This window comes from Ranitomeya imitator, chromosome 6 (assembly GCF_032444005.1).
Source record: "Ranitomeya imitator isolate aRanImi1 chromosome 6, aRanImi1.pri, whole genome shotgun sequence".
Lineage (NCBI taxonomy): Eukaryota > Metazoa > Chordata > Amphibia > Anura > Dendrobatidae > Ranitomeya > Ranitomeya imitator.
In genome coordinates, this window is record NC_091287.1 from 460,400,430 (window position 1) to 460,414,948 (window position 14,519).

General features: G+C 38.1%; 1 protein-coding gene across 1 annotated transcript in view; it reads left to right on the forward strand.

Moving 5' to 3' along the window:
- PI15 (peptidase inhibitor 15) overlaps positions 1–11,812 on the forward strand; it is a 55,360-nt gene extending 43,548 nt beyond the window's left edge. The window contains exons 2-5 of the mRNA XM_069728971.1: positions 6,020–6,138; positions 7,755–7,887; positions 9,168–9,283; positions 10,692–11,812. Of these exons, the coding sequence (XP_069585072.1) occupies positions 6,020–6,138; positions 7,755–7,887; positions 9,168–9,283; positions 10,692–10,827 (504 nt within the window). The 3' untranslated portion in view covers positions 10,828–11,812. The remainder of the gene's footprint in view (positions 1–6,019; positions 6,139–7,754; positions 7,888–9,167; positions 9,284–10,691) is intronic.
- Positions 11,813–14,519: the final 2,707 nt, after the last annotated feature.

The following is a 14,519-nucleotide window of genomic DNA, read 5'->3' on the forward strand; positions in this document are numbered from 1 at the left end:
TCAGTGGGTGATCTGTAGTGTTTTGGATTTTCCTATAAGATTAGACAATTGCAGACCGTCTTCAGTCCAGAAAATTCAACTTTTTTTTAACATGTAAGTGACACAGAAAGATTGCTAGTTATAGTCACTTTTCGAACTACAATAAACTTGTTTGTTATGTAACAAGGTGCCCTGAGGTGGTAGTCCCAGTTTGAGTCAACTAAGCCCCAGTCAGTATACACCCCGGGACCTTGCACATGAAATAAACAAGACAGATGCAACCCTCAGACACGACTTACAGTCCAACAGGGAACGAAGTTTAATATCAAGGAACAAAGTTGAAGAAATGAAGTACAACACTGGCTTCCTGCCCTCTCCCTAGCAATGTCCATGGCCGTACCCACAACAGCCACGGCAGCCGGTAGAAGCAGTAGTCCATACACCGGAATCTGTAAGCTTGAAGTCCCTTTGGTGGGGCCCTTACTAATTCCTGGGGCCCATGTTGCAGTCCTTAAGTCCTGGGCATCCGATTCTTCCCTCCTGGGGTCTGGCAATGCCCATAGTCCTATCCTGGCATCCAAGGCAACAGATTCTTCCCTTCTGGGGTCTGGCAATGCCCTTAGTCTTATCCTTGCATCCGGGGCAGCAGATTCTTCCCCTCATGGGGTCTGACAATGCGTACTGCGCATCTGCCCAGGGCAAACGTGCCCGGGCAACTGAACTGGAAATGGAGCTTCCTGCTCCCCTGAGGCTGCAAATCCAGCCCACAAAGTTAACCATTAGCTGTCCCTATCATAACTACAGGCAGTAAATTGACATCATGGAAACAGAGGCAATTAAATGGAATTCACACCATACAACAATGCAAGTATAACACATCAAGGCAATTCCATGAAATTAGATGGCATTTACAGTACATGTTTTACCATGCACTGCAAGAACAATGTGAACACAGAAATCAGCACAATATATTAAGAATATATTATTTATATCAAGTGCTTGGGGGCCACACAGGAAAGAGAGAGGGAGCTCTGAGGTCCTCCGCCACCTCCTTACAGTTACACCACTCATGAGGCAGAAAATCTTAATGGTTTCAAAATGCAAAATGTGCCACTGTTATTTAATGAGAACCTGGCAGCTCATCCACAAGAAGCATATATCAGGCGCTTACCCAGGAATGGTTGAAATCATGCAGCCAATATCCAATACATGCTGCACGTAGATTGGTAGGCATGTATCAGCTGTCAGGTTCCCTTTAACATTACAGATCTTAAGAGGTTGGTATGGCACCTAATTTTCCTTTCTAAATATCCATCATTACACTCTAACTACTTTTGTAATTAGCTTTATTTTAACCCTGCTGTTCTGTTTAGATTTCACATACACTTGTACTGCTCCCGGTCATTTTTGACCGTCCTTATAAAATAATCATTTTTAGCTAATCTAAGTGGTTTTTTTAAACAGTTTTTGCACTATTATATTGCTTGTGAAGATGGTTGTTCAAATACCAGAAAAAAAAATAAATACAAAGCTTGTTTTATATTTTTTTTATATCCAAAAGGGAACATGGTATTTTTTCGATTTTTGTAAAAATTGATTATTTTTGCAGATAAAAAAAAAATCTTGATCTAAATGTTAACTATAAGTAATAATATCAAACATTATGTAGATATACTTTTTTCAAAGGCAAAAAAAAAAAAAAAGCTTTTTTCTCTATAAAATGGCAAAAAACGTTGTTTTTTATACACTTATACTGTTCCCGGTCATTTTTGACCGGACCTAACAAAGTTGTGATTTGTACCTAATTCAAGTGTTATTTGATTACCTGTTGCATTGTTTTACTGTATGTGAACATGGTTTTCAATAATCAGATGAAAAATTAAATCAAAAACTTTTATTTTTTGAATCAAATAAATTAACATTTTTTGCAATATTTGCTTCATATTGCACATAAAAACTTTTCTTTATTCTAAACTATATACAAACTTTTCAAAAAAAAAAGTTTTTTTTGTCAAAAACAAATGATAAATGCGATCAATGTATTACTTGCATTGATCACATGTATAATTTACATGACGCTTGCACAAGTATTTTGCACATTTGCAACACATAATATTAGATTTATGGTTACTGGACGTTGGACAGAATGAGCATCTTTTTCGCTTGCAGCTGGTTGCGATGGTGGAAGCCGTTTCAGTATCAGTGGTGGTCGAAGCTGTTGGCTCTCCGTCTCCACCATGCTCTCGAATTTGTCGGGCCACTTTTTCTGCACTCTCATTTCTTGGATTTCGTGGCCGTGTTTTTAGATAAGATAAGATCAGAGCAGACACCACCCTGCAGCAGGAAAAAGCTCACAGTACAACACTTTAGGTGAATTCTGCTTAGGACAGCATTGCACAGTGTAATACTGTACAACCAGCAAACACATGGAAAATCAAAAAATCATGATTTACAATATGAAATGTTGACAACTGAATGGAACTAGATCTATATGAACAGCAGGGTAAATAAAAACCAGTGAAATAAATTGCGCATAGCTATACTGGAAGCGAATCCGTCGGCTGTATCGCAACTTGAAAATGTTGGTATGTGTAAATCTTTTCTGACCAAAAGTAGTCAGATACATTGATAAATAGTAGTAGATGCAATATATAGTTCAAAATGAGGTGATAGCACCTTTATTTTTGTCAAAAATTGTCTGGAGAGCTGAATAAAGGCCTATCGGTCATTTTTGACCGAACAGTACAAGTGTAAAAAAAATTGTACCAAATAAAGTAAACAAAAATTAAAAAAAAAAAAAATTCCCACAGAGAGTACCCCCCTAATGACGAAAAGTCAGGGAGCCTCAAGTCTCAGAATCACACGCTGAATTTTTATAACATTATAGAATTTCAAAAACGGTCATTTTTGACCTAACAGAACAGCAGGGTTAAAATGCCCTACACTTCTCCTTATCTAACTAATCACTAAACGTATTTTTACTGCAGTTCCTGTGATGTTTCGTTTGAGAAGAGTCTCACACAGAACGTCAAGGGAGGCTGGGGCTGTACTCTCTTTCCTTTAGTGTCTATAGCCCCTCCTGGAACAGAATATCATCAGGGGGATTCACTGCAGTCACATACAGTTTCTTGCATCGCTGCCCTCTGAACATGTCATGGACCCATGTGATAGATGTTGCTGCAGAGGTGAGGGCAGCTCCGGCACAGCTTGTTTCTTCGCCACTGCAGCTACTAACTGTGAAACAAGACGTTATCAGGGGTTGAAGATAGAAGCAGTGAGTGACACCATCCTAGATACGCCAGACTGAGCACCTTCTCCTCTCCTCATAACACACACTTACTAGTCAACATTAATTTGTTCCTGAGCCTATGCTGACATCCATACTGCTCACCTAAAGCTGATAGCCAAGAAGGTGATTTCCATGATCAACTTTGGCAACATTACTTGGTGGCACTGCTGAGCCTTGGGAGCCATGCTATGTGCAATCTGCAAAAAATGTACAGCGCATGACGTTAAAATTACAAGAGCAAACAAGAGACTGAACATTCTCTTTGATAGAGATGAGCAACTATTTCAATATTCAGTTCGGATTACGATCACCGTATTTGCAATATTCACCGAACATAGCGGTACAGATGAGTAAATATGTTCGGAAACGATCATGAAACTTAAAATTGGCATGAATATGGTACAAATATGGCACATCCGGATTCGGTGCTCATTTCCTGAACATGTTCGCTCATGTCTACTCTTAGATAACTAACCTGTCCATGTACAGAAAGTGTACATGAAAGGCATATAGTAAATCCTTATTTATGCACACATTTTGCTTCCTATTAGTTGCAGTAAGATATGTACAGTACATTGAACAAGGCAAGCGGAGGAAACACTGGTAAGAGATGTCTATACGCCCACATCGTGGATGGATCTAAACAGTAGTTCCGTCCTGGTATCAAGACAATAGTTAGATTTTTCCTATTCAAATATCTATACAGATAAGCAAAGTAGATAAAAATTCAAATACACAAATTGGATATGGTATGCTAAACAGGCAAAATAGTTTCATTGTGTCAATATATTTAATTCAGCACATATTTGGACAAGATGTCACTTATACGTTAAGCATCAGAAAATGCCAACAATATACCATTGGCCATGAATGAGATATAATCTGCCAAAAATTTAGGTTATTCATGGGCTCCTGCATTTTTTTGATACGGTATTTTTATCATCATGGAATTAAAGTTAATTCCTTAAGACTTACCTCTGGACTTTTTCTTTGAGAAGTAAGTATGTGGATCCAGGCAGATGACAGTTGCATCCTGAGAATCCTGAAGACAACTTATCTTCCATAAATGTTCACAATTTGTATCATTGTTCTAAAAATTATCCTCTATTAGTAAAAGTCAGCTGTTATTATAGTTCATGAGCAACAGTTATACGTTCCATGATATGTGACATTTCAAAGAGTGTAAAAACAAAAAAAAGTAAAGTAAAGGGATTCTGTTTAAGTTAAGAAAATTCTGCTTTGAGGTTCCATATAAACCACTTTTGGATTATTTTCATACAAAGTGAATTTTAGGTATACAAGAAGCTGCAGAGTCAGACAATGACTACAATTATGTCAACCATGTCTTCAAAACACATCCAAGTTCAATTTTACACAACAAAGGGAATCTGATCATTTCTGCATAGAGAACAGATAAACTGGCACACTGAAAGTTGGTTTTGGATTCTGGAAGAATAAGTCTGTAAATCTAGTAATAAGATAATAAATTACTGTGTGCAAGCCTGAAGTCTCCAAATTCATGGAATTTTGGAAACCTTTCATGTCTTAGCAGGGGGTGTTTGTGGTCTTTTCTTTTTATCCAGTTTTAAGATTTTTCAAATCTTTGTCAATGGCAGCAGTTTAGCTACCGTAATACTGTAAAATATGAAAAGTGTAGAAATCAAATCTAATGTGCCAAATGCATCACAGATGGTCAACAAAAATATTATCAACATGAATAGGTAATCCCCTGTATTATTCTAGAACTTCCTAAAAGTGTATTAAAATGGAATACCTCTTCAAAGATGAACAGGAAGTCCACCATGATTACTATGATGTATATTTCCTAATCTACTAATTGTGGCATAAAATATTTGTCTAATGAAGATACAATAAAGGGATTCTGTCAGCAGGATTTCACATCCCAAATTATTTATAGTTTATGTATATTATATTATGAGGAAATATATATTTTTAAATTATTAAAATTGCATTCATTTTTTTAACTTTATATTTTTATTTTATATATAATTTGGCTTAATCAATTTAATTTGGCTTAATCAACTCTTTGTGACATGCAGTTGGTATAGAAAGTATTCATACCCCTGTAAATTTTTCACTCTTTGTTTCATTGCAGCGATTTGGTAAATTCAAAAAAGTTAATTTTTTTTCTCATTAATGTACACTCTGCACCCCATCTTGACTGAACCCCCCCCCCCCAGAAATATAGAAATTTTTGCAAATTTATTAAAAGAGAAAAACTGAAATATCACATGGCCATAAGTATTCAGACCCTTTGCTCAGTATTGAGTAGAATCACCCTTTTGAGCTAGTACAGCCACTTACTATACATACTTTTCATCCCCTGAAAGAATTGTAGAAAAAAGGTTGTAGTTCCTAAAACGTTTCACAGGATATTTTTGCTCAACCCCTTTAATTAAGCCTGAAAGTCTACCCTTCAATTGTATCTCAGTTATTTTATTTTGTAGCCAAAATATTGGTAAGCAGAGCCCAAATCACAAAGATTCGGTCACTCTCCAAATATTTCTGGATCAAACTGTATAAAATAATAGTAAAAAAAGAGTGTAGAGTAGAAAATTAATACAGTTTTAATCTTTTAAAAATATGTATACTACTCTTCTTCCTTTGACATGTGAGCATACAGTGACAAAGTTTGCATCAAGTTAACTACAATATGAGGATTGGAGAAAGTTTGAACTTGATGGACCACAGTTTTTTTTAATATATGTCACAAATCTCTTTTTCACATAGGTGTGGGATGAGAACTTGGCAAAGTCAGCTGAAGCCTGGGCTGCCGCATGCATTTGGGACCATGGACCACCCTACTTAATGAGATTCCTTGGTCAAAACCTCTCAGTGAGGACAGGAAGGTATAAAAGCAATTTATATTTTTACGAGACATTTTTGTCCATTTAGTACATGACATAGACAACAGAACTCTGGTTCAGACTTAATGTATCTAGGAGAACTTCCTCAAGAGGGCTGACTACTTTCCCACTGATACTATGTACATTATAGAAGAACAGGAGACCTCTTCTGTATCAGAGTTGACAACTGTCTGGAAATTCCTGGACAGACAGTAAAAATAGGAGGTAGCCAGGACACTTCTGTGGATGAGTGAACAAATAGGATCCTATAACATAGATAAATAGACATACATTTGGCACTCCAGATAAGTGTAATGTGAGATTATAATATATTAATCCAAGATAGTAATTAATGTTTTGGTCAACAACAGACCTTCTTCAGTACACAGACTGCAATATTGAGACTGCTTGGAGCTCAGCGCTTGTGTGATACTGTATTGTCAACCACTGGTAAAATGTAGGAGAGCACTAAACTCTGTATAACCTCAACAATGATTGGCACTGCAGCTTTCCGTGTACACTGTGCATAGGCGCAAAGCTGCCAATCAGTGATGTAGTTATATAGCGCTGATTAATATGCTTGATTACCTGGTAGCAGGTTTACTGGTCCTCTAGTGAGCATCTGATGCTGATGAAGCAGTGATTTTGGCAAAACTAAACTAATCAACAATTTACGTGATACATCCTTGGAATCAGGATCTCTGTCTCTATACTATGCCGCTCTCAGATTAGGTGGCAAGTAGTGTTGAGTGATACCTTCCGATATTTGAAAGTATCGGATGGTATCAGACGATATCCAAAAAATATCGGATATCGCCGATACCCGATACCAATACAAGTCAAATATCGGAATGTATCCTGGATGGTTCCCAGGGTCTGAAGGAGAGGAAACTCTCCTTCAGGCCCTGGGATCCATATTAATGTAAAAAATAAAGAATAAAAATAAAAAATATGGATATACTCACCCCTCCAACGAACCCTGGCTGTCACCGCTGCAAGCGTCTGCCTCCGTTCATAAGAATGCAGAGAGTGAAGGACCTTCGATGATGTCGCGGTCAGGTGACCGCTCAGCTGACCGCTCACCTGACCGCGACGTTATCGAAGGTCCTTTACTCTCTGCATTCTTATGAACGGAGGCAGACTCTTGCAGCGGTGACAGCCAGGGTTCATCAGATGGGTGAGTATATCCATATTTTTTATTATTTATTTTTTACATGAATATGGATCCCAGGGCCTGAAGGAGAGTTTCCTCTCCTCCAGACCCTGGGAACCATACGCACCTCACACGCCGAAGATGACTGGGAACACTTCCGATTCCGATTTCCGATATCACAAAAATATCGGAACTCGGTATCGGAATTCCGATACAGCAAATATTGGCTGATACGATACTTGCAGTATCGGAATGCTCAACACTAGTGGCAAGTAACCCTTCATCAGACTTAGTGAATAGGGAGCATAGTGAGAGAAGCTGATAACTTACAGGGTGAATTAGTCATATCACTGTACATAAATGCAGTATATACTGAATGGGACTTGCTTGAGTGGAATGGACAATAATTTTCACTGCTACCTGATGCACCTCTAAATACTGATCTTTGTGTAAACTTTTATTTTAGATATCAATCGATATTACAACTAGTGAAACCATGGTATGATGAAGTAAAGGACTATGCATTTCCATATCCTCAAGACTGCAATCCCAGATGTCCTTTAAGATGCTATGGTCCAATGTGCACACATTATACACAGGTAGTATGATTTTTTATACTAATAATTTTGCAGTATTTTGGTGTTTTGATATTGAACCAGACAATGTATCTTGCAAATATCCTGCCACTGACACCAATGTGTCATAAGCCAGCACTCCACCGTCTGCAAACATCAAGATAATTACGCAGTTGACTGACGATTGATGGATGAGGCCATGGCTGCTTTCGCTACTAGGCCGGTTATTGGGGAACTCACAGTGAATGTATGGTATATACATCTCTGATTCCAAGGCATGGAATATATATATATGTGTGTGTTTGTGTGTATATATATTTAATATACACTCTGGTATTGTCACTGCTAAGCTCAACAATAACCCAAGAAAACTAAATACCACCACGAATCGTTTACACATACCTATTGGACACCCGTTAGGGGTAGCGTATGACTTCAGGGATCTGGTTAATAGAGCCAAAGGAACAAAGCTATTCAATTTTAGATATTTAATCCACAAAGTAGACAATGTTAATAAAAATACACAGAAGATGTTACAAAAGGGGACAAAACAATACAGTATGTATAATTACATGAAATAAACAAGGGATCTCAAATGAAAACTACTAAACCTGTGGTCCCAGGAAAGGCAATGATTTCTATGGAGGGAAGATCTGCTTTGAAAATGGTACAGAACTACAGCGAACTGTGTCTTCCAGAACTGACTGATTGTAATTCAGAAACAGTCACTCCCACATACCTCCCCATGGTGAGCTCATTTGGGGGCTGATCATTGGGATGTGGTTAGGTCCCAAAAAAATATAAGATCCCAATTTTCACAATATCTGCCCCTTTGGATGTCCCAGGAGGGAGATATTAATGCCATATTTCCTATCAAGATTTTAGCTTTCCATATATAGGAAACATGACCTATATATCATTACCTATCGCTCTGATATTAATTTGAAACTGATGCACAGTTCATAACTGGACTACAGTGCCAAAGTGTCTGAATAAAATTCCTTTGATGACCAAAAGAGTTACCTCCAGAGGTGATAAATGTGTTGCCTCCTAGCCTCTGGGATAGACTCCATGTCTATTCTCCATTGGATAACGAAGTTCAATTACATAATCACAGCAGGGGGTCCTGGCATAATAGGGATCATGTGGAGTGTTTTCTGAGTTCTAGCTCTTGTTTCCATCAATTAATAATTAAGTCAATCTTCAATACGAGGGTGGGAGGTCTTCTCTTAAGAAGATTTCTGGATTTTTGTTCCATTTTACCATTGCATCTATGACAACCATTATCTTATGTCTTTTCACAGATGGTTTGGGCAACAACTAACCGGGTGGGCTGTGCAATCAATACTTGTCACAACATGAATGTATGGGGCTCTGTATGGAGAAGAGCTGTCTACTTAGTCTGCAACTATTCACCCAAGTAAGTTGTATATCTATCTATCTATCTATCTATCTATCTATCTATCTATCTATCTATCTATAGGAATACGAGGGGCGATCCAAAAGGAATGATAATCAATACTAAACACAATAAATATAGTCAAATTTTTTTTTCTACGTAGTCTCCTAACAAGTCTATACATTTAGTCCATCTCTTTTCTAAACTTAGAATTCCCTTAGAAAAAAATTCTTGATCTTGACCCTCAAAAAAATCCCCAATAGCGGTTATCACGTCGCTATTGTCGTCAAATTTCTCGCCCCAGAGGTGTTCCTTGAGCCGAGGAAAGAGAAAGAAGTCACTGGGAGCTAGATCTGGTGAATAGGGGGGGTGTTCCACCAGTTCAAAGCCCGCTTCTTGAATGGTAGCCATGGCAACTGCAGCTTTGTGAGCCGGTGCGTTATCTTGGTGAAACAACACTCCAGCCCGCAGTTTGCCGCGCCTTTTCTCCTTGATAGCCTCCCGCAATCTTCTTATTTGTTCTGCGTAGTAGGAGCCTGTAATAGTGGCTCCCTTCTCCAAATTGTCCACCACAATAATTCCTTCAGCGTCCCAAAAAACGGACGCCATAACCTTCCCTGCTGAGCTTGACACTTTGAATTTCTTCGGTGTCGGTTCGTCAGCTCGTTTCTATGTCATCGATTGTTGTTTAGTTTCGGGATCAAAGTGGTGGATCCAGGTCTCATCCATGGTCAAAAAACGTGACAAAAAATTTTCCTTGTCTGCTTGGAACTTTTCGAGATTTGCTATTGAAATGTCAACTCATTTCTTCTTTTGCTCGTCGGTTAACATTTTTGGCACCCAACGCGAGGAGACCTTTCTCATATGCAATTCTTTTGCAAGGATTCTTTGAATACTGCCATATGAGATCCCTGTGACCTCAGCTACATGCCTGATAGTCACTCTTCGATCTGCCAATACAACTTCTTCAACTTTTTTCACGTTTTCTTCATTGAGGGACGTGGATGGGCGTCCTTCGCGATGTTCATCTTCCGTCAATGTTCTTCCCAGCGTAAATTCCTTGGCCCATCGTGCAAATGTGGAATATGGAGGAGAAGAGTCCCCCAATGTTTCCACCAAGTCGCTGTGTATTTCTTTGGTAGTCATTTTTTTCAAGCAGAGGTATTTGATGACAGCTCTGAGCTAGTTTATTTCCATTTTGATGTTCACTCCTCGGCAGTTCATATTCAAATGAATGTAGCTCCTGGGAATCGTGGTCTATTTAAGTAATTTTTTTTTCCTGGACTAGTGGGTACCTAAGAGAGAAGAAAACATTTTATTTTAATTTCTGTGTGCAATAGAAATAACCGATTATCATTACTTTTGGATCGCCCCTCGTATGTATATATTTTATATGTAATGTGTAATTTTTCTTAATATTTTGTTTTAGGGGAAACTGGATCGGAGAAGCACCTTATAAAGTTGGGGTCCCATGTTCTGCATGTCCACCTAGTTATGGAGGCTCTTGTACAGATAATCAGTGCTTTCCAGGAGTAACATCAAACTACTTATATTGGTTTAAGTGAGGTGATTTCATGTAGGATATTGTTTTCAAAGAATGCAATATTCATTTGACAATGTTGTACATTTTTACATAAGATATGGGAAATGTAGTGTAATGATTAGTTTTAGCATAACATCAGCAAACAAGCTTATTCAGATACATTTATCGATAGCAACATTGTCACTAATGTATTATATCAAAAGCCAATGCATTATTGGTGGACATGAAGTCAACTTAGAACCATGAGACCTGAGTCAAATGTAGCATGGCTCTTGTAGAACGGGCAAATGTTTGCTGCCTTGCCACTGTTATAAAGCAGCTAATAAGACCGCTTTATCACAATGTACGGTAAGCCTCAAAATCTACTGCATTCATCTACGCACTAGTTCCATTGATTCCTGCACACAGCAATATTATGGTCATGATGTTGGTCAAACACTCCAGGCAACCCTCTATGAAAAACTATAGTACAGTTATGCCGTGCACAAATAAATATACCATACAGGGCCTAAGACTGAGTGCCATACAGTATGGTACCAAAAAAGTGCCGTATTTTGGCAGATGCAAATCGCCTCTTCAGAGAGGGAGAGGACGGTAACTGTAACACCATCTATTGGAAGTAGCAACCCTAAAAGTGAATATCAACCCTCTAAAGGACCTTGCTGTTTAAATTCCAAGTGGTGCATTGCAAGGTCCATAAGTCTTCCTGTGGCGATTTGGCACTCTCCACAAGAAGAAACTTTACCGTATATTTTGGCAGAATAAACACGTCCATAATTTTGCAACCAAAATAAAACTGCTGTGCAACCGTTTAGCTTCATGATCATTCAACATCTCAGGTCAGGACATGCACATTCACCCTATAGCAGCCTAGAAGATATACTGTATTATGTCTTAAGAATTTTAGGCAATTGTGTTTTCCGTTCTTTCATAAAAATCTGTAGTTGACTAGAAATGACTAATTTGGTTCTCAATAAATCTATCAATTGAAAGTGTTGAAGATTACAATTAGGGGACCTATGGTGCTTTATTAAATTCATTATTATTGCATTTTCCATAGGTAGGTTTTACATATGTCTAGATTTTTTATTATTTAAAGTGTTATGTTACATACAGTACAACGTCTTCAACTTAGTTTGTTTGTCATTTGATACAATTCAGCTACAATAGGTGCTCAATGTTCCTTTTGGTGCTACATGCAGAATTCTGTTGGATCAGGAATGTAAAAAAAAATCTTAAAATATGTTGCTAAAAGTGCTTAAATTAGTAAAAGTGCAGCTTAATAATATTTTACAATTTTCTTAGCTGGACAACCCCTTTAGGGAATTAGGCTCTGTTCACACTTCCATTGGTTTTGCCTTGAATTATGAATTCTTGTATTGTTGATGGCCAAATAAAGTATCTTGCTGCTCATCTAGAATAAAAGTAAAAACTCTTGCAAAGAACTACTGCAAAATAAAAAATAGTAAATAAAAAATTAAACGCCAACATTGAGAACTGGCAGACCCCTTCTCGATGTGATATGTCGAGTTAAAAGAGGTGATGACATTTATTCATCACCAAAGGTAGAACAGGGTCTGAACAGAGCCATGGAGTTTTTTCAGGGTTTTGTGGGCCATGTGAACATGTACTAGATGACCAAAATTATTGGCACACCTGCACATTACAAAAACAGAAACTTTTATGACCTCCACTTCTAACTCCGTAGACATTAATGTGGAGCTGGTCTCTTTGATGGGTTCACTCCTTTGCAAAGGTTTCTTACAAGATTTTTGAGGTGTCTGAAGGAATTTTTGCCAATTCATTAAGAAGAACATGTGTGAGATCAGGCACTGGGGGAGAAGGCCAGGTTCATGATCTCCATTCTAGTTCATTCCAATAGTGATTCATGAGGATGAGATCAGGGCTCTGTGCAGCCACCAGCCAAGATCTTCTACACTAAATTCCCAAACCATGCCTTTATGGACCTTTCTTTTGTGTACTGGGGCTCAGTCATGCTGGAACTGAAAAGGATCTTCTACAAACTGTTCCCATAATGTTGCCAAAATGATTTGGTATACTGAAACATAACAATTTCCCTCCACTGTAACTAAGAGTCATAGGCCGATCCCTAAAAAACAACCTTTAAATGTGCACTCTAAGTGTAAGCCCCCAGTGTGAACAGAGCCTGAAGGCCCTCTTACACAGGTCAGTGACTGATTATATGAAATTTCATAGGAATCCTCATTTCTGATCACTGTCCCTGTAAACTTGTGCAGCGATTAGCCAATAAACGAGCAAATATTTGCCAGCTAATCGCACTTTTTATGTGGACATAAAAATGATCCCTTTTTGGCAGCACATGCCCTTGTATGAACGGAGGACGTGCTGCCAACAGTGCAAACTCTATGGGAGCGAATGATCGTAATGATCAGCTGTCCACATACAGTATGCACTGTGCACATGATTGCTCCCGTAAATGGAGCTGAATGAGCGACTTGCTATAATATTGATCATTTTAGGCAGAAATCGACCTACTTACTGTAAAAGATAGTTATTTTATGTCTACCAGTTACAACACCCCAAAACTGGGATTGTATCTATTCAACTCAGTCATAGGATTGAGAAAATAGTTTAATTGACAGTTAGAGATGATTTTCATTCTTCAGTTCCGGAAATAATTAAAATGGAAATCTGGTAAACTCAATTCATGTTTACAAATGCATTGTGGGCATTATTCACTTATTTAATATTTTTAGTGATTGCAATTAATTGTTTATAAATTAGAATAGACTTTAGATTTTTTTAAGCAAAGCTAGCTTGATTACATATGGTATAATTCAAGCATGAATACTAACATTTATACATCCGCCTTCAAAACATAACAGTTTAGATAGAAATATCAGTTTTATTTTTTTCACTATTCTTCCTTTACGCTTAACCTTTTGTTCATTAGAATGCTCCAGCTAATGTATGTATTGTAACTGCATCCAATGGATGATTGCAGTTCATAGACACCAGTTATTTAAGAAAGGTTGCCACTAGTGATGAGCGAGTGTGCTCGTTACTCGAAATTTCCGAGCATGCTCGGGTGTTCTCCGAGTATTTTTGGCATGCTCGTAGATTATGTTTGAGTCGCCGCAACAGCCTGAATACATGTGGGGATTCCCTAACAAACAGACAATCCCTGCATGTGTTCAGGCTCTCTAGCAACCGCAAATCATGCAGGTGCGGGAACACACATATAATGTACGAGCATGCCCAAAATACTCGGAGAACAACCGAGCATGATCAGAAAACTGGAGTAACGAGCATACTCGCTCATCACTTGTTGCCACAGGAGAACCGCACTTGAGCTTCAATTCATGATAATGGGGAGCTGATCTGCAGGACCTGGCAGCGGCCTCTACATATTATATGGAGCTATACTGATGAGCTCCATTCACTGTTACATCTTGCTGCCACCCAAACAATTAATAGCTGATAAGTTGTCAATATTAGATGCCCAGACCACCAATTTAAGAATGTTATTAACATGTCTGTCCAAAGTTGCTCAGTGCTGGGTTGATGAGTTGGAGAAAGGTAGTTTAGCAAAAGTCACACAAGGTATCTTAGATATGATTTAGCCAATACTATCTAATTTTATATTCTGATTTCGTTTTTATTATCATATTATGATTGTCTTATTGTCAACTGTGTTTTTCTTTGTATACTCGATCGTAAGCACTTTTTTAA